The 24,858-nt window shown below is 40.2% G+C and overlaps 1 protein-coding gene across 7 annotated transcripts in view; it reads left to right on the plus strand.

The window, feature by feature from the left end:
* The window catches only part of SOX5 (SRY-box transcription factor 5), a gene marked incomplete at both ends in the record, with an annotated part of 298,722 nt that overhangs the window by 222,319 nt on the left and 51,545 nt on the right, over positions 1-24,858 (plus strand). For all 7 annotated transcript variants that reach the window (XM_082010588.1, XM_082010587.1, XM_082010589.1 and 4 more), the window contains one exon: positions 20,809-20,955. In XM_082010588.1, the coding sequence (XP_081866714.1) occupies positions 20,809-20,955 (147 nt within the window). The remainder of the gene's footprint in view (positions 1-20,808; positions 20,956-24,858) is intronic.

A 24,858-nucleotide genomic window follows, 5' to 3' on the forward strand; every position in this document is an offset into this window, starting at 1 on the left:
CCATTAAAAGTTCTTGTGCTCTTATTCTCATCCTGTCTTTCTTACGTCTGATTCCTTGCCAGGGTTAACTGTTGCCAGCCAGGATATTTTAGCATCTTTTATAAATGGAGGCTAAAATTAGGCACAGTTTGAGACTGTGAAATACCTAGTTACTGTAGACTATAGATCTAAGCGTTAGACAACAAACCGCTGAGGTCAGGATGCTTGTTCTGTTTGTTTTCTTTCCAAAGTCATCAATTGAACTTAGCTTGATAGAAGATACGGTATTATCTGGAGATGTAACTATCAGAGTGTTATAATTATTCTGTTGTGCCTGGATAGCATAAGCCTGTTCCTGAGGTTAAGTCAGAGTGCAGTTATTTCCCCAATACCTAGGTGCAGTTTCTTCAAATTCCTTTTCTCCTTTCAGAGGTTCTTAATGTTTTCCCCTCCAGTGGATTTCATAAGATCAGTCTGAACAAGAAAATTTGGAGGCAACAGTACCTGTAGCTCCTAGTGGTGCTCAAGACTAGCTTTTATGTTTGTAACTCACCTGAGCTTTGCTGGTCTCTTGAGTTTGAGTCCAATTCCTAGACTAGCTTCTAAGCATCCCTTTCACTCGCAGAACTGAATTATTTGTTTGCCATTTTTACCAATGTTCTGTTTCTGCTCCTGTCCATTCATCAGGTAGCTAAGGAGAAAAGTATTGCAGACTGCTGGATTTACATGCCTCAGCCCCTTAGCCATAGAGACCAGTCACATCACAGATAACTTACCCGACCAGAAACATACGGCAAGTTTCTTAAGTCTGTCTATCTCAGAGACTGACAAACTTTAGAATTACTGAGAGCAGGGCTTTCAGCAAGCTACAGCTTGATTTCTCTTTCCCTAATGGACAAAGATATAAATCAAACAAACAAAAAAACAAAATAAAAACCATGTATACAAGAAAGAAAAAAATCTTCAAAAGTCAATGTGTTTTTAAGATGGGAGAAGCTTTGAAATCAGTATCCTAAGATTATCAGTACAACAGGAAAGCAACAAGAAAGTTTCAAAAGCTGTCACGTTAGTAGAAACTGAGATTTTTGAAAGCATTTTCCAGCTGTATCTGCACCTCTGTGTCTCTTGCTGTTTAGGGTGATTGCCCTCTCTATTTAAAATCTGCACTACAGCAGAATCTTCTAGCCGTATTGCAAGCTGTAGTTTGGTTTAGTAACCACAGCTGTGCCACATACTGCACCAGCAGTGCCTGACAGGGGCAATCTGTTTGTGGCTTATCGAGGGAGTCAAATTGTCTTTGGGCGCTGCTGTAGAGTGGCCTTTTTCAGCTCCTTCCTGTAGGTACAGTATCTGTTTCTCCCAAACGGGCTTGGGACTGCCAATTTGTGTGCAAGGGAATGAGGTTAAGCCCTCAGACACGTGGGGTGCCGTGAGAGATGGTGTCCGTCCCTTTGGCTGATGCACTCAGGGGCCCAAAAAGCAGGTCCCCGTGTTCCTCCCCGTGGGTGCTGTGCCGGGGAGGGTCGGCTGTCCCCCAGCACACCTGGACAGCAAGGCCAGTGGCTCTCTGCCCTTCTGAAGGTGAAGTGTCCACTCTGAAGGTTACACGTCTCTCCACGCTGGAATGTGAAAATAGCATCTGGCAGCAAAGCCTTTTCTTTTCCTTTTCCTAATTTTTTCTTTCCCCTTTCATGGCTCAAAACACTCTTTACAAATTATAACAGTGTGTTCTCTGTTAACGCACCAAAACATTACAGCTTGTGATAGTGTTATTAAAGTGTTTTGGGCCATTACCATAGAATACAGCAGCATATTTCTTTCATTAAGGGGACCAAATGGATCTAGCTGAATTTGGCAAAAGAACATGGCTGAAGTCCTATTTTACGTCTGATGTTGATTTTACTGTTAAATTTTGAACTTCTGAAAATCTGAAAATTCATGACAAAAACACTGATAGGTGTGCTACATTTTGTAGTAGGTCAAACTGTCCTTAAACATCTCTTACTTTCTCCACAGTAGTTCTGCATTGGTATTTGTTCAACATTCTGATATTTACTTTACAAACTCGGGGCTTATTGGTGTTTAGGGTAAGCAGTATGTCATGTATATATAGCTTACATATAACTCACTGTGTCACCAATAGCTGCCTTGGAATATAGTTCCTTTTAGGCCAATCATCAACCTTACTCATCCCATTGCCATTATCACAGCAGCCTTGCTTCTTGCTATACACTGGTCTGGTAGACCGATGGCGAAAGTAATTTGGATGGTATATATCTGTGTATGTTTGGGTAAGACTTTTAAAGAGGCCTGAAGGGATTTGGGAGCCCAGCAATAATTAATTTCTTATGGTGGCTTTGAAAATAGGATATGAAACATTCACAGTTAATCCTTCCTCCTTTCCACAGCTGTTTTATTTTTCCCATGATTTGTTTTGGGGAAAGGAAATGGTCACCAAAATTATATCAGAATGTTTGATGGTGAGGCGGCGTTCATTCGGTAACTCAGTTTTCAGTGGATACAGTGAAAGACATGAGTACTCAGCATTTCCTACCTCTAGTCCAAGCTGGCCAAACTCACATTTGTGTGGTAGCTTGTGTTTCAGTGCTTGCTTTCACTTAAAGTAGGAAAAAGAGAGAATGAGCATAATTTCCCAGCATTTTGTGTTTACTAGGATGTCATATCCCATATACTGATGCATTAGAATTTCATTATTGTGGACGTGTGGGACTCTAACCAAATTGAATGCTGCCTCAAAAGCAGCGCTGGGTACCCTGATTTTTATCATACTCTGTGGGCATGGGTAGATGAACTTCTTGTATACATGACCTGAGCTGAGACAGAAGTAGTTAAAGAAGATTCTGAAATGAGCCATGGCCTACCCAGTTAAAACTGAAAGTATTATGCTTATATTTAGCATCTTCCTAAGTCTGATTGTTTGGTTTGTTTTGTTTTGTTGGTGTTTTTGCATCAGTTCATTCAGATAACTTAATTTCACTTCATGTTAACTGTTGCACTGAATCAGGCCCTTAATGGATGTCGGATAGGTAGGTGCTTGCACATCGAATGTTTCTTTCGTATCACACTGGGTGGCATTACAGGTTCGATTTCACTAAAAGGTATTGTTCACCATCAAATGTGGAAAGAAACGAATACTAAAAAATGAGGAAATGTTGGATTAAAAAAAACCTGATTTGTCACTTTGCTCATTGACTATGAACTGAATAGACTTCTAACCCTTAAAATACTTTCTCCCCCCTTTTCCTTTTTATTGCCTGGAATCTTAAGAGCTTTATCATTTGCAGTCATAAAATGAAAATATACACCAAACCCTCAAAGGGCAAGTATGAAATTAAATTATATTTGGGCAGCTGTAACCTTTTAAAACGATCAGATTCCAGTTAATGTATTTCTTCCTGTTCCGAGTGCTGCCATGGTGTTTGATGGTGGGAAGCAGTCCAAAGGGCATTGGGAGATAATAAATTCACTGGAAATTTCACCCTGAGGCGAGCCTCGATACACCAAGGCTTCCATTTAGCAGGACTGACCTAAAAATCTTGTCACATCCAAAGGTCACTTAGGTTGGCGTTGGTGTGTCCCATCTATCTTTCCCTGGTGCAAAGAATGACAGCTGAGCTCATAAACAGCCATCGGAATATGGAAGACAAGCAGCGGGGAGAGGGAGGAAGGATAATATCGCTGACGACTTCTTAGATTTCTTCTAGGCCAATGGGAGTAGATACCATCTTTGGCGTTGCTTGTTTCTGCTACTGCAGAAATGGCAATTCAATTTAAAGAGGTTACAGTTAACCGTGGAAGTCTGAAACAAGTGATTCCCCGCCATGTCTGCAAATGCCATGTAATCCCGCTAGTACACCTTATACCATCCCTGAACATTTCACACTTGTTATCAGTCATGTTAGTCAAAAAAATTTACAGTTTATACAATGCCTTACTTTCAAGGAGAGTCAAAAGTCTAAAACGCTCTCAGTGATGACACTGATAGGTGTCATCTCTAAGAACAGTGATTCTCAGGGAAACAATTTGGACAATGACACTAATTATAAACAATATTGGAAGGTGAGATATTTTCAGTTTTATGAGGAAATGTGTGATGTATGTCCTCTACGACATTACTTATCCTAAGCTCATTAAAATCAGTATAATCCTCCTACACAGTAAATTGAAGCAAAAGGCCTTTCAGAATGACTGTTGTGTTCTAGTCATAGTTCTTTTTCCTGCAATGGGAAGCTCCAGTGGATCCTTCCAATGCTTGCAGTATATTAAATATTGGGGACAGGGCTCAGAGTGGCGTAACAGAAATACATTTGAAGGGCAAAGATCTATCTTATCATAATTGGTCTTACTTAATTGATGAACTGTGCAGCTTATGTCCGCTCTATCCTAACGGTATGAATCTCCTTCTCAAAATTCCCTAAGAGGAGGATGAGAGAGGCTGTCTGCTGGTCACCGCTGGGTTGCAGGTGGCAAAGATTCCCTCTTCTACATCCTATCTTGGTTGGAAAAAGAAATTGGTGGTGGTGGTCAGTGTCCCTCTGAAATGTGGTGACATCTCACTGTCGGAAGAAAAATACCATGTATTGTATAAGCATTGGTCTGATTCTTTTTGGAACATTAAATTGAAGATAAAATTTTAAAAGAAATCATTAAATAAAATTAATGTAACCTTGGACATAACGAGAAAAAAATCAGAATGAAACACCCACGTTCCAAAATTTGCAGGATGTTGAATAAGTTAGGTATCTAACTCCTCCTGGGAATTTGCTGATGCCTCTCCATGAATTTTAGTAAATTGGATCCTTCTGAAGAGGATTGTAAATTGTATGTTCCTTTGCTTCTTAAAACTAAATGGAATATAACTGTTATTTTCAGACTTATTTCACACATTCTTACAAACATACTATATTTGAGTCGCACACAGTAAGAAGGGCAAGATTGGCCAGCTGTCAGTGTTTGTCTTCATTTTCCTTGGGTTCACACTGTACTTTATGTTAACATACATGTTCTCTACACAAATCCAAAGTAATTTGCAGGCAACTTTGGGTGAGTGATATGCTCTTTCCCACGTGTTCTGTGCTGAAAATGTATCTATATGCCTTACCAGTTGTACAGCTTTGAGGAAGACAAAGTCTCTTTTCATCTTACTTGTGTAACAAGGAAAAAGGAAATGTATACTTTTCATGAACTTCAGAGAGGACAGATATATTTCACGTTAAAAAATTCAGCTCTTTAAAAAATTCAGCTGCTAACCCAAAATTTAAAAAACAATATAGACATGCTGAGCACAGACTAGGTAGTTTTTTTCCTGGTTTCTACTCAGGATGGTTGGATGAGAATCATCTTTAGCTATGGTGTCTAACATGTATAATTCATCTGGCCTAGAGCTGCAGGCTCCATTCTAGTTTTTATAAAGGGAGCTGAGGGTGATTAGCTCAAACCTAGTCAGGTGGATTCCCCACTTACCCCCATGTTATGTCACTTTTCTGCTGTGGTCCTTATTCATTTGTCCAGGAAACGCCAGTTAGTAAGCCAGTAACAGTGGACAATAAAGTCAGAATATTTCTTTGATTGCTGGTGGGACATGGAGCCTAAAGGCCAACTGATTTCATATTTCTCTAGTGGTTGGAATTTGTGAAGGACACTGAGGTGGAGTCAGTGCAGACAGCTTTTTCACCGCCAAATATGTGTAGCTTCCCTCTGTCAGTTGAGTTTTCTGTCCTTGGAAAGAGGAGATATCCCCTTGTACTGGTCAGTGCATTGCTTCCCTACATTTTCATAGCCATATACATTCCATTTCATGCCAAATGACTTTGGACAACTGACAGTGGTCCTGAAGTATGTTAATAATGTTAAATACATGATGGAAAGATAGATGGTGAGAATAAGGTTTGTATTTAATGCCTGAGATATTGGGAAGTGTTTTTATGTTACCTTAGACGCTCCTTTTATTGTAGTGAATATGATCACTTTGACCAAAACCCTGTATTATGCTATGATATTAACTGGAGAAGTTGAGAGATATTTTACAGTTGCTGACTTTGGCAAAAACAAGATGTGTCCCTGTGTAATGGAGGACTGTACTGTTTCTTGCATTATTCATGCTTCCCACGCTGGAGTTGCAAACATTGGGTAATGTTAATACTTGTCATGGAAAAATGTAATTGGCAGAAATGTTTAATCTATTAGTGATAGATGGGAGGGCCCACAAGAGACCTTCCCCGTTCTGGATTGAAATGTGACACATAATTAGTGATAAAGGAAGGCAGTGTATGGAGTGGATCATTGCTATACGGAGGGAAGTGAGAAGGATCCCTGCTTGACATTCCCAGTCTTTCCCAAAATGGAGACATATTTACCAGTTGTTAATTGAAGAAGCAGTGAGTACTGTTCACCCTCCCACTGTAATGAACAGCCAGTCTTGGAGCAGCATAAAAAGGGTCAATCAAATAGGTCGTACATCATATGAGGAGGCAGATGTTAGAACGTATTGTAATGGATTGCTGTGCGATATGTGAAGATGGCTTGTGGAGTACAGGGATGGGGGGAGAGAAGCTATCAGTGATGTTTTCTGTCATGGTCACTGTAAAGATCCACCTTTTTTTGAGGAAAACTTCTGAACATAGGAAAACAAAGCATTAGCATTCCTGCTGTGTTAGACTTGTGGGTAGAATGACAGGGAGAAAAGGGGTAGAAGCATGAGTCCATCTGTAATACTCCGTGTAATATGAATATGTCTAGGTACTATCTGTGCTCTGCCAAAGTCAGTGTTAGCCTTGGAACGTGTGAGTATTTTACCTGAAAAAAAATTACAGAGCTTCAGACTATATTAAACACAGAACTGTTAAAATAGTTTCTATTTTAGCAGCGCCCCTAATTCACACCCACTCAAACACCTCCTCGCTTGTTAACCCCACCACCAGACCCAAGTAACTCAAGTGAAATGAGATGGCATTAGGAATGAGGTAATGAACAAAGATTTCTGGATAATGTTATTACTTTATGATAGCAGCTCTTGTTAGTGTGACTACATTTAAGAGCTCCTCGGTATTTCCATTGCAAACTCTTTGGTACTCCCACCCTTCTGCTTCACAGACAACTACTCAGCCAGAAGCAATTTAAAATTTGATTTTACATCAATTTTGGCTGTTGTTTTGAACTGAAAAGAGGTTGGTGTTTTGGTACTGCTTTCTAAAACATAAAAATTCCTGGTTTTTTCCCTCCTAATCAAAATTTCCAGATGAATAATTTAAAATACAGATTAGCTCTTTTTATAACTCAGCCACATTATTAACAATTGAAAAATGTCTCCTAATCATGGACTGTAATTTCAGTATTTAATGATTTTGGACAAGCAGATTCACCTTTAGGTTATAAAGCATTTCATACTAAAAAATGGTGTGAAGGGGACAATTTTTGAAAATTACACTGTTCGCTCAGGACTCTACAGTTCTTACATCTTTTTAAAAAAATTTACTCGGTGCTTCAAAAAAATTGTGAAAATCAACTTTAATAAATAGTCAGGGATGGATCAGATGTACTAACGGATTATAGAGCTTGTTACTAGTTAAGTAGTGTTAATATAGTGCATGTTACTGGTTATAGAATATGTGGCTATGTAGAATCCTTTAAGAGATAAGTTAGAGGTTACAGCCCTATTGCCAATGAGTGGCATCCTTTTTGCCTGAAAACAGGAGTTCAGAGATGTATTTCTGCATTCACCCCATCTAGACTAAAGAGCAAAATGCGGTAGAGTTAAAGGAGAGAGAGGACACTTCCATAGGGCAGCCCAGGTATGCTGGAAGAGTCTGGGACTTAACAGCTTTCATCAGGATGGAAGGGTGGGCAGTGGAGAAATACAGAGAAGGTTGCATTTCCCTTGGTCAGTTTGATACTAAAAGTAGAAAGTCCACACTTGATATGGGAACATGAGGCTCCAGCAGCTCTTTGTTATCCGTATGGATTGGTAAAACTAGAAGCAGCCATCGTATTCCTCTTGGCTGAATGTAAAGTTACAAAGTTCATCATAAAAGCTCTTCTTGTACTTCGGGGATGCATAGCATGTGAGGAAAAAAAAATTAAAGGTGTAATTCCCTTTGACCTTCAATCATGTTACTGTGCCTACAGCTTCTTAAACCTTGAGTACAGCATGTGCCAAAAGAGGCGTACTGGCATGAGTTTCAGGCTAGATTTAAGGCTTTTCCTGCGTGGGTTGAAGTCTGACCATGCAATGTCATTGGACCTTAGTGTTTGCGGTTTCATTGTAGTGAGAGTCAGAAACTGAATCCTGAGGGATTTCAGATGTTTTCAGAGACCACTTTTGGGGGAACAAAGTCTCTAAGAATTAAGGATTAAACTTCTGTACGTGTCCTAATGGAATATCCAAAGTGTCACTCTTCCCATTACGTCAGTGGAAGCATGGAAATAATGAGATGAACCAGAAAACAGCTTCTTATGTTATTTCCTGAGAAGTTTGCCAAAGCTTCACAGAGGTTTCAGGCTCTCTGGAGTTTTATGGACTCCATTGGAGGGAGAGTTGTACAGAGCACACCCATTTTTATCATAAAAACAAAGAATAAAAAGATTGAACAGCAACTGAGTTGTTTCTACTACTTCATTTTGTTAAAAGGGGACTTTTATATAATGAAGCAAACTCCAAAATAATGAAATTGATTGAGTGCTTTTCTACACTCTCAGCTCTCCCTAGCAATTTTGTTAACAAATAATGGAGCTCTCTTCCACATACTCTTAACATCTCCTCTTCGTAGCCTGTCATCTCATAACCTCAAGCATCCTAGTTCAACAAACATGCATATGTTCTTTGAAGCATCTAAGTTATCCAACTTACAGCAATGGGGCTAGTTTGAAGTTAGGCACTTCTGTGAGTTTAAAGTGGATAGAACTCACTGTTGAGAGCATTAGGAGGAGTCTGACCAAAGTGAAACTCAGCTGATTTCTGGTTTGGAACACAAATCAGATTTGCTCTGATCCAGTGAGGCTCAAAATGTTATAGATCAAAGTTGGGCCAGTTTCTGTGTCCTTGGTTGGAATTAGAGTTTCCCTACAGGTCTAGTAAGTTTGATCAACCTTTTCTGCAAGCTTTGTCTTTAGTAATACCTACAACACAAACACAGTTTTAGAAGAATGTGGGTGAGAGCCAAAGAAAGAGTACACGTGAGCTGGAGCTTTCCGCAGTTCTTGTCATGTATTGTGCAGTTAGGGAAAGGGATCACAGTGTGCTGCTGGGAAGGAGAACTGGTGCCTTGTATTGATACCATGACATCACAACAGGATCCGATAGGATGAGGTAGGACTTCTTAGCTTTCTGGGGGACTTGGGTAATGAACATGTAAGGCAATGAACATGAACAAAAATTACATGAGAGGTAAATGGATTGCTGTTGAACTCTGATAGAACGTACTTGAAAGGTTTTTGCAGTACAGAAACCCTTAAACTGCAAAACTAGCACTGCGGGGCTGACATTCTTCTCCCCCAAAATAATAACCTTGCTCTACTTTCTCCATCTCCAAAAATAAAATAGAATAAAATAAAATAACTGCTGCAGCTGAATAAAGATGCCATGTCACATCCTGTTAGTGCTCTCTGCTAAGGAAAAAGGGAAGGGGAAAAAATTCCTTTAGAACTATTCTAGGAATCAATTTGTTTTAGTTTAGCTCTTGGAATAAGTACATTTTCTTCTGCAGCTCGGATGGTCTATCCATCACCGGTCCCTCCCTTTCAATACTCTTCTTCTACCCGAACTTCCTCCTTTATGTGTTCTTTTCAGGGAGGCTTGGCACAAGGGAAGCACTCAAATGCAGTCCTTAGTTCCCCTTTGAAGCACAAATGTCACATTCTTTCGTCTCTACCCAAACTGGAAGAGAGTAGCTGTGGCTCTCTGAGCCTGTGAAAGTGAGCTCTGTTGAAAGTTGCTTATGACGGACTAAGAGTTTGTCACTCTGACTCCTGTGTCTTTATCCAGACCCTTTAACCACAAAATACAACTCAGTTCAAAGAGCAAATTAAGCTTTTGAATGAGCTGACTAGATGTCGCTGAGCTCCTGTACGCGTCAGATAACCAAGGAACAATGTTAATTTGTACTTCCAAGGACAACGGATACAATTGCATGGTACTGCAGGTTCAGAAATACTCATAATGTCAAGAGGGGAACAGAGTAGAAAGAATATGTTTCTCATTTCACTGTTTGATATCATAATTAACATGTGAAGATATAACTGTAGGGGAGCTTTAGCAAATATACTCAGATAAATATCCAAGTGAAATTTTTTCAACATACTTTGTTGTTTAATTTATTTCTTGTCCCACATACTATCATTTAGTAATAAGACACTGTTGCTTTTCATAGGTGATTAGTATCCTTCTGCTACCTTTAAGGAGGGACTTCGGTATTTTAGGAGTCTGTTCTTATCACAGCCTGTCACAAAAGAATTTCTAGAGCAGGGTGAAACTGTGGTCCACACGTACTACAAAACAGCTATTTCACTACTTTATTCCTGAAGAAGAGGAGGGACAAGTCACTGAGGGATCTTACAGTCATCAAGATATAAGAATCTGATACTGTATCAGCATTCAAGTGAGCAAATCCGTGTTCTGAGCATAAGAAATGCAGTTGACCTTAAATCTTTCTACCATGAGCTCTGCACTTAACTTCAGGAGAAACAAGAATATTCAGACTTGAAGTAATTAATTCAGTATCAGTCCTAAAGCAGGCACAGAGTTTTCCTGACTTAATTCCCTGTTGAATACAACAACTTAAAATGCAAACAGAAAATCTCTAAATAAAAACTGGAGAAAGCGTTGCTTAAGGAGATGTGTATAAAATAGTGAAATGCCTTAATTATAGCTCAGCAATCGGAAATATATAGAACCTTATTTACAGTAATTCTGCTGGCAGTGTTTGCTTATTAACTACTCTAGTCACTTAATGGATAACAATGAATGATTATATACAGTACCAGTCAAGTGAAGCAATGTAATATGAAATAAGTATTTTGTCAAATGGCCACTCATAGAATTTTGTTCTCTCAAATGGGAAATTATACTTACTGCAGTCAGGTGCCCTGAGCTAGTTGCCAAAAATCTGGATATATCAAAAAATAAGCTCTTGGGAAACATACTTGTGGTAAACAAATAGGCAGTAGTGAGTTTTTTTCCTGCAAGAGTATAACGTCTGTGCCACTTTACTGACTTCAGGCTTCTAATTTGCAAAAGCTGCACTGGGACAGAAGTCTCCATGTGGAACCTTCATACAAACACTTCATCTTCATTACAAAATAGTCATCTCTGTTCTTCATTACAGAATAATCAGTGATAAAGGGAATGCAGTTTACAAAACAAGTGCCCTTTCTTTTTAAGTTACACATCCATGTTGTTTTTGGTCTTCTACATCACCCCTGCCCATCTTACTGTAATGCTCCTTACAGAGTATGCTGTCAAAAGTATGTCCTTACTTTAAAGAATTTTTTTTTCCTAACAAAAGAAGTTCTGTTGGCATAAAAGTAAATAATAGTAATGCCGGCAAGAATACACTGTATTCTGGTGCTGCACAACAAACTATAGGAATAAATTGTTGCCAGATTATATATATATTTTTTTTAAAGTATGTACAATATTAATTACTTTCCTTGAAGAGGACACTGTTCATCTGCAACATTTCATCCAACAAGCTTTTTCCAGAAGACATTATCAAGTTTCCTCTCCAATATGCATTCCATATAGTCACTCTATTTCAATTACTGTCATATGGTGTGAACATGGTATGTATGAATATGTAGGCCACTTGGGCAGTTTTCCAGTTAAAAACTCTTCATTTGTAAAGAGCAGGCAATCTTAAACGCACAGTTTACAATGATATTTTATCACCAAAACTAACAGATCTTATTAGCCTTTGATAGGAAGTGTCTATTGATAAGTTCCTACAGTTACATCCTGTAGAAGGATTGTCTTCTTTTTAAGGCATGGGACAAAGGAGCCATGAGGTCTAGGCTCTAATCAGGAGTTTCCTACAGTCTTCCTGTGTCACCAGGAACAGTCTGTTGATGTCATGGGTGCTGATTCTCACCTTGCTGATATTTGAATAGCATTTATCCATTGGTAGAATTAAAGACTGCTTTTCAAGGAAAACTGTATTTATTAATATTTGTAGAGTGTTATGGTAGTGTCTTTCCCATAGAAGCTACTATAAATACAAATATAGCTGTATTTCAGCTAAAATGATTGTCCTATCCGTCAAAATTACATTAGTTTCTAACAAAATTCAGAGCTACCATAAATGGTACCTACGTTTTTTACTTTATCCACTGTTTTACAAGCAAAGCAAGCATTGTTTTGAATGTACTGCAGTGATGATAGAAGTCTTTATTACTTCTAATGCAGACTTAAGCTCATTCAGTTTTTCAGTGACCTGGACTCCAGCCTTGTTTCTGGATGCCAAGGATCCCCAGTTGGTCATACCATGGAAGTTCCAAAAGAGAAAAGAACTAGTGCATTCAGCCTGGCACGGGCAAAGCGTCCTGTTGACTACAGTGAGATTATTCTCAGGAATAAGGGCTGCAGGCCTGGAACCCTAGAGATCAGCTACCAGAATCATATTTTATGGAGACTTGTGGTTACTGATTCTAAAACTGATGTTTTTCTAATATGAGAGAAATGGTGGTTACAAGGCTGTGCTTGTAACTTGCATGCAAGAAGTGTATAAATGAAGCCTTGTTCTGTTTGTGAATGCTTTACAGTTTTTGCTAATGAGAACTTGTTTTTCTTAATGTTTCTTTCTAAGTCTCAGGATTTTTAAGGCTAGAGAGACTATTAGATTGTCTAGTCTGACAAAACAACATGTAAAATATTACTGGGCTAGTAATAGTAAACTATTTGATTAAAGTTCATCTTCCAGAAACACATCTGATCTTGACTGAAACATCAGGAGTCAAAATACACACCATTTCTCTAGGCAGTTCCTCCATGTGTTACCAGTGCTCTCTGATTAAAAGCAGCATATAACTTATCTATTAATTTGCCCAGTCTTAACTTTCAAATATTTATTATTGTTCCCTGATTCATGATTTACTTACCTGTCTTCCTTCCTTATGCTAAATGCAGACCAAATCTAGGATGGGAGTTTTCAAAGGAAGTTAGCTGGTTTCTGTGGCCGCAGGAAAGAACAGTGTAGCTTTTCAACATCTAGCGTATCTTCTCTAGTCTCTGTGCGGTCCACAATTTTGGGACAAATTCATCCAGCTTGTTATTTCTTACTTGGTGAATAAAGGAAACACTAGTTCAGGCAAGGTCCCCTGCCAGAAATGGTTTGGGGACAGATGCAGATGCATTCCTCAGCACTGGGAGCCAGGGCAATTTCTTTTAGGAAATGGGTGTGATAAAGACATATGGTAGGTAGAATAGTAATAGTTGTCCAACTCTGTTCAGAATTCTAAAGAATAAAATAAAAGAAAACCAAAATAAACCAAAACACTCTTAAGTGCATCTCAGGATCTTGAGCTGTATTGTTCTTATCTGAAATTAGCCCAAAGTGAAAGCTAGCAAAGCACTGAAGCTGAATAAAATTCAATTTGCAGTGGGTTCTTCGAGCAGGGTTTTAAAGGAGCTTATTGAATTTGTGTTCACACATTATCTTTGTTTTCTGAAAATCTCCCAGTTGGTGCAAACAAATGGCACTTTAAAGCCTTCGCTGAAGTTTTGAATGTACAAATTAATGTGTCTCTTTGAAATGTTTGACTAACAATCTTTGAAGGAAACTCAGACACAGAAAAGATGAAAATCTGGCATTTGTACCTTTCAGGTATATAATGAAGAGCTAAATGAAGAACTTTTTTCATAGAACATCTGGAAAGCATTGCTACCAGCCACTGATGAGTGCGGCCTTAATTCTAATTTCTGTAGTTTTCTAATTATCTGTGTTGCTGCTACCTTTAAAAACCTGTCTTACAGTAGCATGTGTGTCAAGTGTTTGTTTTAAGTGAACTCCTTTTTCTTTCTAAAGCCTTGTGGCCTTTTTTTAAATAAAAAACCACCTGAACAGATCCAAAATTAATTCTTTCTGCCATAATCAAACACTTTGCATGCCTTATATAAGCATAAGATTTGAGGTAAAGAAAATGAAATTCATGTATTCTGAATGAGAGAAGCTCAATTTATATCATTTTTTTCCCCCAGATTATGCAAAAATCAAAGAACAGGGCCATTCATGTGTATAGTTTTAATGATGGCTCTCAGAATGACAAAGAAATTGAAGTGTTGGATCCGTCAACAGTTCAAACATTTAAGCACAGTGGTTTGTAAATTCATCGCTGTGGTAACTCCATGGAAAAACTAGTTTATATCAGAAACAAATTTATTGCGGTAACTGATTCAGTTTCCAGTACCACGTGTCTCTATCTCTCTGTGTTTTTTTAATAACAGCTCTTAATCTCTACTGTTCACTAGTAAAAATATTTTTATAAGAGATAATACTGCAATCCAATGCCTATAGGTGCTTGAATCAACGATCTCTGCCTATGTAATTGCTAACACTTTGTTCAACCCTTTTTCAAATTGCTATTAAATCTCATTCTCATTTTCTGTATTAATAGAACAAGAATTCATTTTTAGTGTACCCTCAAAGCAGTAATGAGCATTGTTAACATGTAACAACAATGCCCAAGGGGAAAGTTTTCAAAGCCAGTCTAACCTTAAGGCTTTGCTATCGATGTACTACAGAGTCATCAAGCCAAAAGCTGTTAGAGCTAGTCCATTTGGAGAGTTCAGATGAATATTTCTGCTTATTATATTGGAAGAATTATAAATGCTTTAGGTGGTGACCTAGGGAGAAGGGAGAATTTTTGTTTAATAGCTTAAGAACAGAGGGGCAACATTATAAAAATAACTATACCTCCAGCTCATTTTAAAGTATATCATATTGTGCTTTTGTTCTGATTTTACTTCCATACAGATTTTCATGAGAGTTTAACGAGAAAACATTAACAAGATATGCAATATTGCACATGGGCAGGGAAGCCGATACACAGTTATTTAGTTATAAACAAACAATAGATGTTACTTTTTAATTGCTTTTTCAGAAGGCCAGTTCTGCCTTCTTGAAGAAGTATTATCTATCTTATTAAATGCAGAATATTACCCTTATTTTATTTATTATGTATAGCAAAGTTAAACTTGTCTAAAGCAATAGTACTTCATTGTTTTCCACTGAATGCCTTGGTCACAATAAACCAGTCAAGACCCTAGAGATTGGAAGTCCTGTATGAGTTGTAGTGCAGCAAAATTGCCTCCTTGAATGCTAGAATTGGAGATTGAGCCTTTAGGTTAGCTGAAAGTAGCAGGAGTGGCTTGAGGAGTCTCTGTTTGGGGTACATACTAAGAGGCTCAAGGACAGTGTATTACAGCAGTGATACAGAATAAAATTGTTTTCATTGCACTTTCTGAGGCCTTGGTGTCATTACTGTGAATAGCATAAAGGTGCATTTTAGATGATGGTTGAGTATTTCAACAGAGACACTGTTCCAAAATCTGAAACTTTATTGGGGAAGCAGGGTGGAAATGTTCTTTTGTTTAAGGTCAGTTTGTCTATGAAACGAATGCATAAATTGTTGTCATTTAGCCGTCGTGATTCACAGCACGTGGTCACACTGTTGCGCTTTCCTTGGGTATAAGCTAAAGGTCATCATGTCCTAAAACAATTAAATACGAACAGACAAGTTCAAGAATGTCAAAGCTTAAAAATACTCATAGTCGCTAAGAAATGTGCTACATGTATATTTATGTCCATTTTTTGAAATGGGGGAGAATATAGGAGCAATCTTACTGGTTAAATAGGATTCAGGCCCTTGCAATTTCATGAGCTACATGTTTTTCACTTTGGAGCTGGGCCTGATGTTGCTTTCCAGGAGAATACTTGGTTTGTGTTGCAGGAAGGGACTTTTTAGAGGGTACTCTAACAACGGACCTCTTATAAAATTTTATTTAATGTTTGTTTTTAATTCTCAAAATTAATTAAAGAGAGGTGAGATGTTGAATCTGATAGCAGGAGGACATAAGTTTGTACAAAGCATGAATGAAGGCTTTATAGGTTTTCTTCCACGCCTCCTTCCAGATTACTCCACACTATACTGTGTGCTTCACTGACTTGTAAGAGATGTCTCTTGAGGTATATCTGTCCCTGAACTGAGAATAAGGCCTGTATTTGAAATTCCATGTATTCCATTTATCACCTAAAAATATGGCTTTCCTCTGGGCTATTGCATACGGAAATTCACTCCCCATGCTTATTTGGTTATCGTCAGCTTTGCATGCTTGTCAAAAAGGTGGTTGATGGCAATAGTGGAAGGAGGAACTATCAGTTCCAACACATTTCTCAGTGACCACTGAACAGGTTTAAAATGGTTCAGCTTCTTGGACACCATGTTGTACATGTATTTCGTATAGTTTAGTGCTTGTGATTCACTCTTTGAACCTCAACAGAAGGCTGAGCGCTATGTTTGAGGTAGAAATTTCCCACTCTTTTCAGGGTAAGGATTCTGTTTGAAGTCTTCACCAATTTCCAGGAGGCTCTGTCCTCAAGAGGCTGTCCCCTGTATGGGCTGTCAATGATCTCCAGTTGGTTCAGGACTGCTAAGTGTCCAAACTGACTTTGTTATTTTTACATTTACTTGTGCACTAGACATACTTTCTGATATCTAATCTATAGATTTGCAGCAAGCTTGAACCTTTCCTGCTCAACAGCTGGTCTACTTTATTTTGTTTTTTTCCCATAGTCACCTCAATTTGTTTTGTCATTTTTTCAATAGGGAGAAAAAGAAAGGGAAAAGCTTTCCACAGATCTGCTCTGTCATCACCAGAGTCCAATTATGTTTGAGTTGTTCCCTAGCCATGTATCCTATTTCTTAAACAACTGTTGCCCTTCTGGTAATATTAATTCATACATAAAGCTGACTTGGTTTTCCTTGAACTGCCTGTTACAGTTCTTTTCTGGTTCACACAGGCCCTTGTTCCTTTCTCCCTGCTGGATTTAGTTGTCTTTTGAAAGAATGAATAGATATGAACTTCAACCGATAAATACATGCATTTGAATCTGTGACTGATTTGTCGCTGGATTGTTTTTGATGACTTTTATCTGTGGTTGATTTGCATCTATTTGGCTCAGACTCACTGGGGGTAACACATAGAATAAATGAATAAATAGATTTGAGGAAGAAGCAGGCAGAGAATGGATGAATGAATGGGTGATAGGGAAGGAGAGTGAGACTAAACAGAAATGGATGGATAAATGGTGATTATGATGTACAGAAAAATAAGGAACAAGCAGTGTTCAAAGTAGAGAAAAGAAATAAAAAGGATGCAAAACTGAAAAGAATAGGAAGTCTGAAAAGAATAGAAAGAATGAAAAAGAAATAAGTAAGAACTTGGTGCCTGATTACACCTAAAGGAGCAGAAATGGGATATTTTTAATTATGTGAAAGGGCTAGTATTGTGCACCAGTGAAGGGAACACTTGGGATGATGGTAGAATCATAGACTCATACAATAGTTTGGGTTGGAAGGGACCTTTAAAGGTCATCTACTCCAACCCCCCTGCAATAAGCAGGGACATCTTCAACTAGATCAGGTTGCTCAGAGTCCCGTCCAACCTGTTTGGATATTTCCAGGGATGGAGCATCTACCACCTCTCTGGGCAACCTGTGCCAGTGTTTCACCACCCTCATTGTGAAAAATTTCTTCCTTATAGTTAGTCTAAATCTATTCTCTATTAGTTTAAAACCCCTTGTCCTGTCGCTACAGGTCCTGATAAAAAGTCTGTCCCCATCTTTCTTAGAAGTGCTTTTAAGTGCTGAACGGCTGCTATAAGGTCTCGCCAGAGACTTCTCTCCTCCAGGCTGAATAACCCCAACGTTCTCAGCCTTTCCTCATAGGATAGATGTTCCATCCCTCTGATCATTTTTGTGGCCCTCCTCTGGACCCTCTCCAGCAGGTCCATGTCTTTGCTGTGCTGAGGGCACCAGAGCTGGATGCAGTACTTCAGGTGGGGTCTCACTGGAGCGGAGTGGAGGAGCAGAATCACCTCCCTCAATCTGCTGGCCACGCTTCTTTTGATGCAGCCCAGGATAATAGTTGGTCTCCTGATCTGGGAGCGCACATTGCCAGCTCATGTCCAGCTTTTCATCCACCAGTACCCCCAAGTCCTTCTCCTCAGGACTGCTCTTGATCCCTTCATCCCCCAGCCTGTACTGTTACGGGGGATTGCCCTGACCCAGATGCAGGACCCTGCACTTGGCCTTGTTGAACCTCATGAGGTTCACACAGGCCCATTCCTCGAGCTTGTCCAGGTCCCTCTGGATGGCATGCCATCCCTCAGGCGTGTCAACTGGACCACTCAGCTTGGTGTCATCAGCAAACTTGCTGAGGGTGCACTCGATCCCACTGTCTATGTCATTGATGAAGATATTAGAGTACTGGTCCCAATACGGACCCCTGAGGGACACCACTCATCTCTGATCTCCATCTGGACATTGAGCCATTGACCACTACCCTCTGGCTGTGATCATCCAACCAATATCCACTGAACAGCCTACCCATCAAACGGGTACCCATCCATATCTCCTCAATTTAGAGAGAAGGATGTTGTGGTGGACTGTGTCTAAGGCCTTAACAGAAGTCCAGATAGATGACATTCGTAGCTCTTCCCTTGTCCACTGATGTGGTCGCTCCATCATAGAAGGCCACTAGGTTGGTCAGGCAGGACTTGCCCTTGGTGAAGCCATGCTGGCTGTGTCGAATCACCTCCCTGTCCTCCATGTGCCTTAGCACAGCTTCTAGGAAGATCTGTTCCATCATCTTCCCAGGCACAGAGGTGAGGCTGACAGGTTGGTAGTTCGCAGGGTCTTCCCTTCTACCCTTTTTAAATACAAGTGCAATGTTTCCCTTTTTCCAGTCTCCAGGGTCTTCTCCCTACTGCCAGGATTTTTCAAATATCATGGCGAGTGGCTTGGCAACCACATCAGCCAGTTCCCTCAGGACTCTGGGATGCATCTCGTCAGGTCCCATAGACTTGTGTATATTTAGGTTCTTCAAGTGGTCTCAAACCTGATCTTCTCTTACAGTGGGGGGACTTTGCTCTTCTAGTCCCCATCTTGCGGTCCATCCACTCGAGAAGTGTGGGAAGAGAGACTGCCAGTGAAGACTGAGCCAAAGAAGTCACTGAGTACCTCAGCTTTCTCCTCATCCATTGTTACTAGTCTGCCAGTCTTGCTCATCAAGGGGGGTGGGGTGTACACAATGTCCAGGGTTGGGATGATGTACACTCACTTCTCATTTCTTCACCCTAATGAGTTGTCCGAGACTCAGAGCAGTAAATCTTGCACATGTGAACAAGTTAAGTGTTTGCTACAGGGCTTATGTACTCTCAACTCACTCTATCAGTGCCTCTCTACCTTTTTCACAGCTCCATGTGGAATACTCCTGTAATGAATCCTCACTTTCCTCTTTCAAACTTACTGGTTTGGGTAGGCATTTCTTTGTGCCCTCCAATCTGACCTTTGTTCTTTTATCAGCATATACAATGAACTAAAAAACAACAGCAAAACAACCAAGCTCCACTAACAAGACTTAGAGTAGTCATATTGAAACCTCCTTATTTTCTCAGATCCACTTCCATGTTCCTGCATGTTATCCCTTGTCACATTGCATCTCGGAAGCTCTGGTAGCACCTGCAGGCAGAGAGCACCAACGTTCAGTGTTACACGTTACACGTGTACTGCACAGCACAAATAATACGTAGCAGGAGTTTTTGAAACGGATACTGTGATCGAGGAGGGAAAACCTTTGTTACTACGTTAACTGCTGTCTCAGGCATCTGACTTCTATTTGGCTTCACCTGAATTCCTTTCTATTCACAAAGCAGCAAAAATTGTTGCTTCCCCTGCCCACCATGTTTATTTTCTCTACTTTTTATTTGGACATCAGGAGAGCTTCCAGGCAGTGCCAGTTTGCCTGTTTTCTCTCTGCTTTTGACCTCTGTCCATCATTACTGTGGCGCTTAACTTTAAAGAGATGACTGTGATTTTAAGAATTTACATGCTAATAATCAAATATGTGTTTAAAGTGCCATATTGGTTTAGTTTTGAAGAGAAAAATATTCCCACTATGGATCTGCTTTGCATCTGTCATGGAAAGGGTTCTTAGTCTTTACTGGAATTTCTAGGTGCTAATGAACAGTACATTACCATCGATATGTACGTATTTGTATTGGCTGTAGTGGTTTCCCAGAGCCCAACTGAGAGTGGATCTCACAGTAAGTGCTAAACAAAGTTTTGACATTCCCTGTCCCAAACACCTTACAGCCTGTGCAAACAAGACAAACACAGCATGTAAGAAAGAAACGTAAAATGGTAGCACAGAGACCATCATATCAAACATGATGTGAATTTCACAGGGGTCGATGCATATTATTGTTGGAGATGCTGTTATGCCTAAGTCATCTCAGGAAAAGAAAGATTGCCCAGTGACTCAGGCAAACCATGAAGATTAGCTTTTGTTCCTTGTTTTGAATCCCTGGACACACAGGGAAGCTGGGACATTTCTCATGGTGACGTCTGTCATTCGTCCCCAGAGGAATGAGTCACAAAAGTTGAGATGACAATTCTTGAATATACCAGTGTGCTAAGTAAAAATACCCATCAGAAAGAAAATATATCATCTGCAGTAGGAGAAGTTTTGGGGAAAGTATATATTTATTGATGATGTCTCTCCTCTCTACCCTCCCCTCCCCTTTTTTGTTTGTTTTTACAGCAGTTGTATGCTGCCCAACTTGCTGCGATGCAAGTCTCTCCGGGAGGCAAGATACCTGGCATACCCCAAGGTAACCTTGGTGCTGCTGTATCCCCTACCAGCATCCATGCAGACAAGAGCACAAACAGCCCTCCGCCCAAAAGCAAGGTACTGTACCAGGCACTGCAGCACTGTGTTTCTGACAATGGGGGTACTTGCATGTGGGTTGTTTTTTTTCTGAAGGGTATCTGTGTGCCTCTCAGTTGCAGGCAGCTTTGTTCTCAGGATGGCCTCCTAAAATAGGAGAATATTTGTAGTGCTATTTTTCCGGTGGGGGGACACCAGCACAGTAACACCAAACAAGCCTTCATACATGATGTCAGTAACAGACACCACCTCAGCTGAGATCCCATGGTTTCCCTTGCAGTGTCCTAGCTATCACACTGCTGTTTCTCCCATCTTCAGTAACGGGTGGCAGGCTGAGGTGACCGGCTCCTGTTCCAGCACACAACCGTGGTTTCCTTTCAGAACGCTAAACTGGAGTCAGGCTAGCAGTATGTCAACAAGAGATGGGAAGATGTGGGGCATCTCAGCTGTGGTCAGATCCTGTCCTGGGGTTCAGCGGGAGTTTGTGGAGGAACAGGTCTCCAAAGCAATGTCTGTTGTGTCATAGAACAGGGCTGGTATCTGTCCATCAAGCCGATGGGCTCTGAGGAGTAATCTTGGTCATATTGGTCAAATGGTCTCACTCATTTAAGAGGTCAAGTTAGCAGATTGCAGTCACATCTGTGTAACACTGCCAGTGTGTGACTAGTTATACCCAGAAAAAAGACACGGAATATATCCAGTGGAAGAAGATGAGCTCAGTGTATGCCACGGCTGAGCAAAAGTAGCAGGTCAAAATTGAATGGCACATCTGAGGTGTTGCAAAATAACTAGGAAGAATTTAGGTAAGGAATGCAGGGAAAAATCAGTCCCATTTAGGTGACAGCAAGAGCTTGACAAAAAAGTGTCCTTTCTTTCTGTTAGTGTCCTCTAGCGTGCTATGTCCTTTATCATGTCAGAAAAGATTCCTTGAATTGACAGTAGTGTGTTGTTTTTACCCTAACAGTAAAGCAGCACAGATTAGAAATAACTAGACAAATAAATAAGACCATTGTCAGCTCAGTGAGATACACATTCAAAGAATAAAATAGATGATGTGGAACCAGTAGCTGTTGTGTTAATGAATCAAGCTCTGGGTCTACGTTTTTTTCCTTCTCTCCTCAGTGCAGACTTTCTGACTTCCCAAAGTTTATCCTTGGCTTGGCCCCTTCTTTTATATATTATAGAGTGAGGAATCACAAAGCCATGCAGTGCTTGGTGATAGTTTTTTTGGTTGGTTGGTGTTTTTTTTTTCTTTCCCCCAAAAAGTCATGTCTATGGTTAACAAGAGATATTTGTGCATTTTACAAGGGGTTTTTGTGTGTGGCTAGCAGCTTGCTAGATCCACTACACTTAAAATCCCGGTGTTGTTTTTGGATCTCTCATGCACAGGCAGAATGTCTGATGAGAACTAAGAGGTCACGGTATTTATTTTGTGGCAATTGTGGAATTAGAAGGCCTGCCGAATCTACCGGTAACATCAAGTATAACCCTCTTACTGGCAGCTGTCAAGATCGGCTCTGTTCTCCCTTGTGTTTTTATTGCGTTTTCATATTTGTAGGTGTTCCAGTGCCTTTGGCTTGCAGTTCTGTAGGACACAAACAAAACTTATTTGCAAATTGCAAATTGAAAAAAAAAAAAAAAAAGCCAAAAAAAGTGGGCCACAAGGAAAGGAAGGGGGCTCCAAAAGGCTGTAAAATTGTGCAGCGTGAGCCCTGTGATGCATGCTGTTTTCAATCTGCTGTGTGCCAGTTGGAGGCTCAGAGAGAGAGCGAGAGAAAGAGAAAGGATAATGCTGAGAAATGATAGAGTGGCTGTGACCTCCAAGCTCAGCCTGGAAATCCAAGACATTGATTTCACTTAGCATTCCTGCTGAGAAATCCGGCAGAGTTCAGTTGTAATAAAAGAACAAGATTCTGTTCTAATGGTAATGGCGTATGACAGACATATCACTTTGTCTGTCCTCAGCACCAGAGAGAGGAGAATTGGAGAAAGGTCACCTGACCTGCCTGTGGTGTTGTGCGAATGCTATACTGAGCTTTGAACTCCAGCCTGGAAGCACAATTATTTATAATACTAAATGATAAAGAAACCTTTATAGAGCCTACAGTAATTAGAATAAAGCTTATACAATAGTGCAGTGGCCTGGCTCGGAAAACACGCTGGCAAATCTGTCACAGTGGCAGAAACTGAAGCGTATGTGTTGAAACTAAATGCCTTAGTTTGTGTCTGTGTGGACCTTCCTCTGCTTTTTCAAAGCTTGTTTCTGTTGAACAGCTCCAAAAGTTGGTTGTGTTTGGTGATTATTTTTTTTTAATTTAATTTTTTTAAGCTGTTGTCAGGGAGTATCTGTCTGAGTTTCACAGCCGTTTTAAAATACTTTTTTTTTTTAATCGCCAGCAGCAAGTTGGTTCTTGAAGTTAGTTTGTGGTGGTCTTTCCCCCTGTTACTGTACATCAGACCTCTACAGATGAACAGTTAATGCCTTAGACAAGCTTTCAATAGATGCTGTTTGCTGAATCTCTATTTTCAGCCCACAGTTTACACTGGCGCAGCTTTGGTAATACACTCAAGTGTTTGGAGACAAGGAGACAGCCTTACCTGAGAGTGTGTCAAGCTACTGGCAAACATCTAGGTCACTTCTGAAAAGCTGTGTCTTTTTCCCTCTTGTATAGTGTTAGAGTTAGTGTGCTGCTCTTTGCAAGGATTCTTCAAAGTCGGCCTCAGCAGCAGATGGAACAACTGTTGGCTGTAGAAGTGCTGAGAAGCATCAGGGGGAGTTTGCCAAGGATCATCCTTTAAATCTAGTAAGACTTGAACATATCCCTGAAACTCCTCTAAGACCTTGGCAACTCCCGTTTTGGCAAACCTTTTATCAGTGGCCCTCACCAGTGTTTGAACACTGTGCTGGGCAGCCTACCCTGGCATCTTCTGTTGTCTCGCTCGCTTTTCAACAGATGTGACCTGGAATAGTCAAATTCACTTCCTAGGTTTCTGTACTGTAACTTTTAGGAAGCCATGAAGTAGAGATGCCATTATGCTGTGCTGCACACATTCTGTCAAGTTTTGGTTAGGAAACTGAGCTGGTGTCGTACATTCTTCCAAGAAGAAATCTGTGCCAGAAAAATTGATTTAAGAAACAGAGCTAATGGAGCCTGTCCAAAAGAAAACGCATGTGTCTTGCGGAAATGGATTTTAACACAGCTTCTTCTTGAGCAGTTTTAAAAACAGCCGGTATGCTAATCATACCATTCAAATTTACCAAGGCCTCCTCCACAACCCATTTGAAAGGCAACTATCTCTGAAGTTTGCCAAATTGTGCTGGATTTCCAAAGTCTGTCTTAAGCACATTCTGCCTTTGATCGTGTAAATGCTTGCATGCTGCTCTGTTGGGTGTACAAGGTGGTTACACACTCCCAAGTGAGTAGGAGAGAACAGGCACAGGTGCAGATAAGGACTAGGCAGAAGAACCTACCAGTCCATCTTGTGATTAACTTCAAGCCTCTTGCTTGTACAGGGCCATGCAGGGGATTGAAAAAAGCAATGTTACTGAGAATATATTTATCTGAGCAGTGACCTTTGCCATGGTACCAGGATTCTCACCTGATAGCTACAGTCTTCACTGACTTCGGATGACGTGCATTATACTCTTGAATAAGGACAGCAACGTCACCCTCCCTTGTAAACAGCCAGGGCCCTGTTCATTCCTGCCTTTGTTCCTTGCTTTTTATGTTGCACATATAAATATAGCATCTAGTGCCTGCGTGATGCAATATCCTAGCCCTTTCCATGTAGCCTTTCAAGTACAGTGATTCTGGAGTGACTTTTCAATGTAGCTTGTAAATGTAGCTAAATGATTCCCCGTATTTAATGGAGCACAGTGCATTGTCTGTAGCATCTGCTGAAAAACAGGAGCAATTCAGTGTG

Source organism: Phaethon aethereus (genome assembly GCF_964289735.1).
Source record: "Phaethon aethereus genome assembly, chromosome: 1".
NCBI classification, from domain to species: Eukaryota; Metazoa; Chordata; class Aves; order Phaethontiformes; family Phaethontidae; genus Phaethon; species Phaethon aethereus.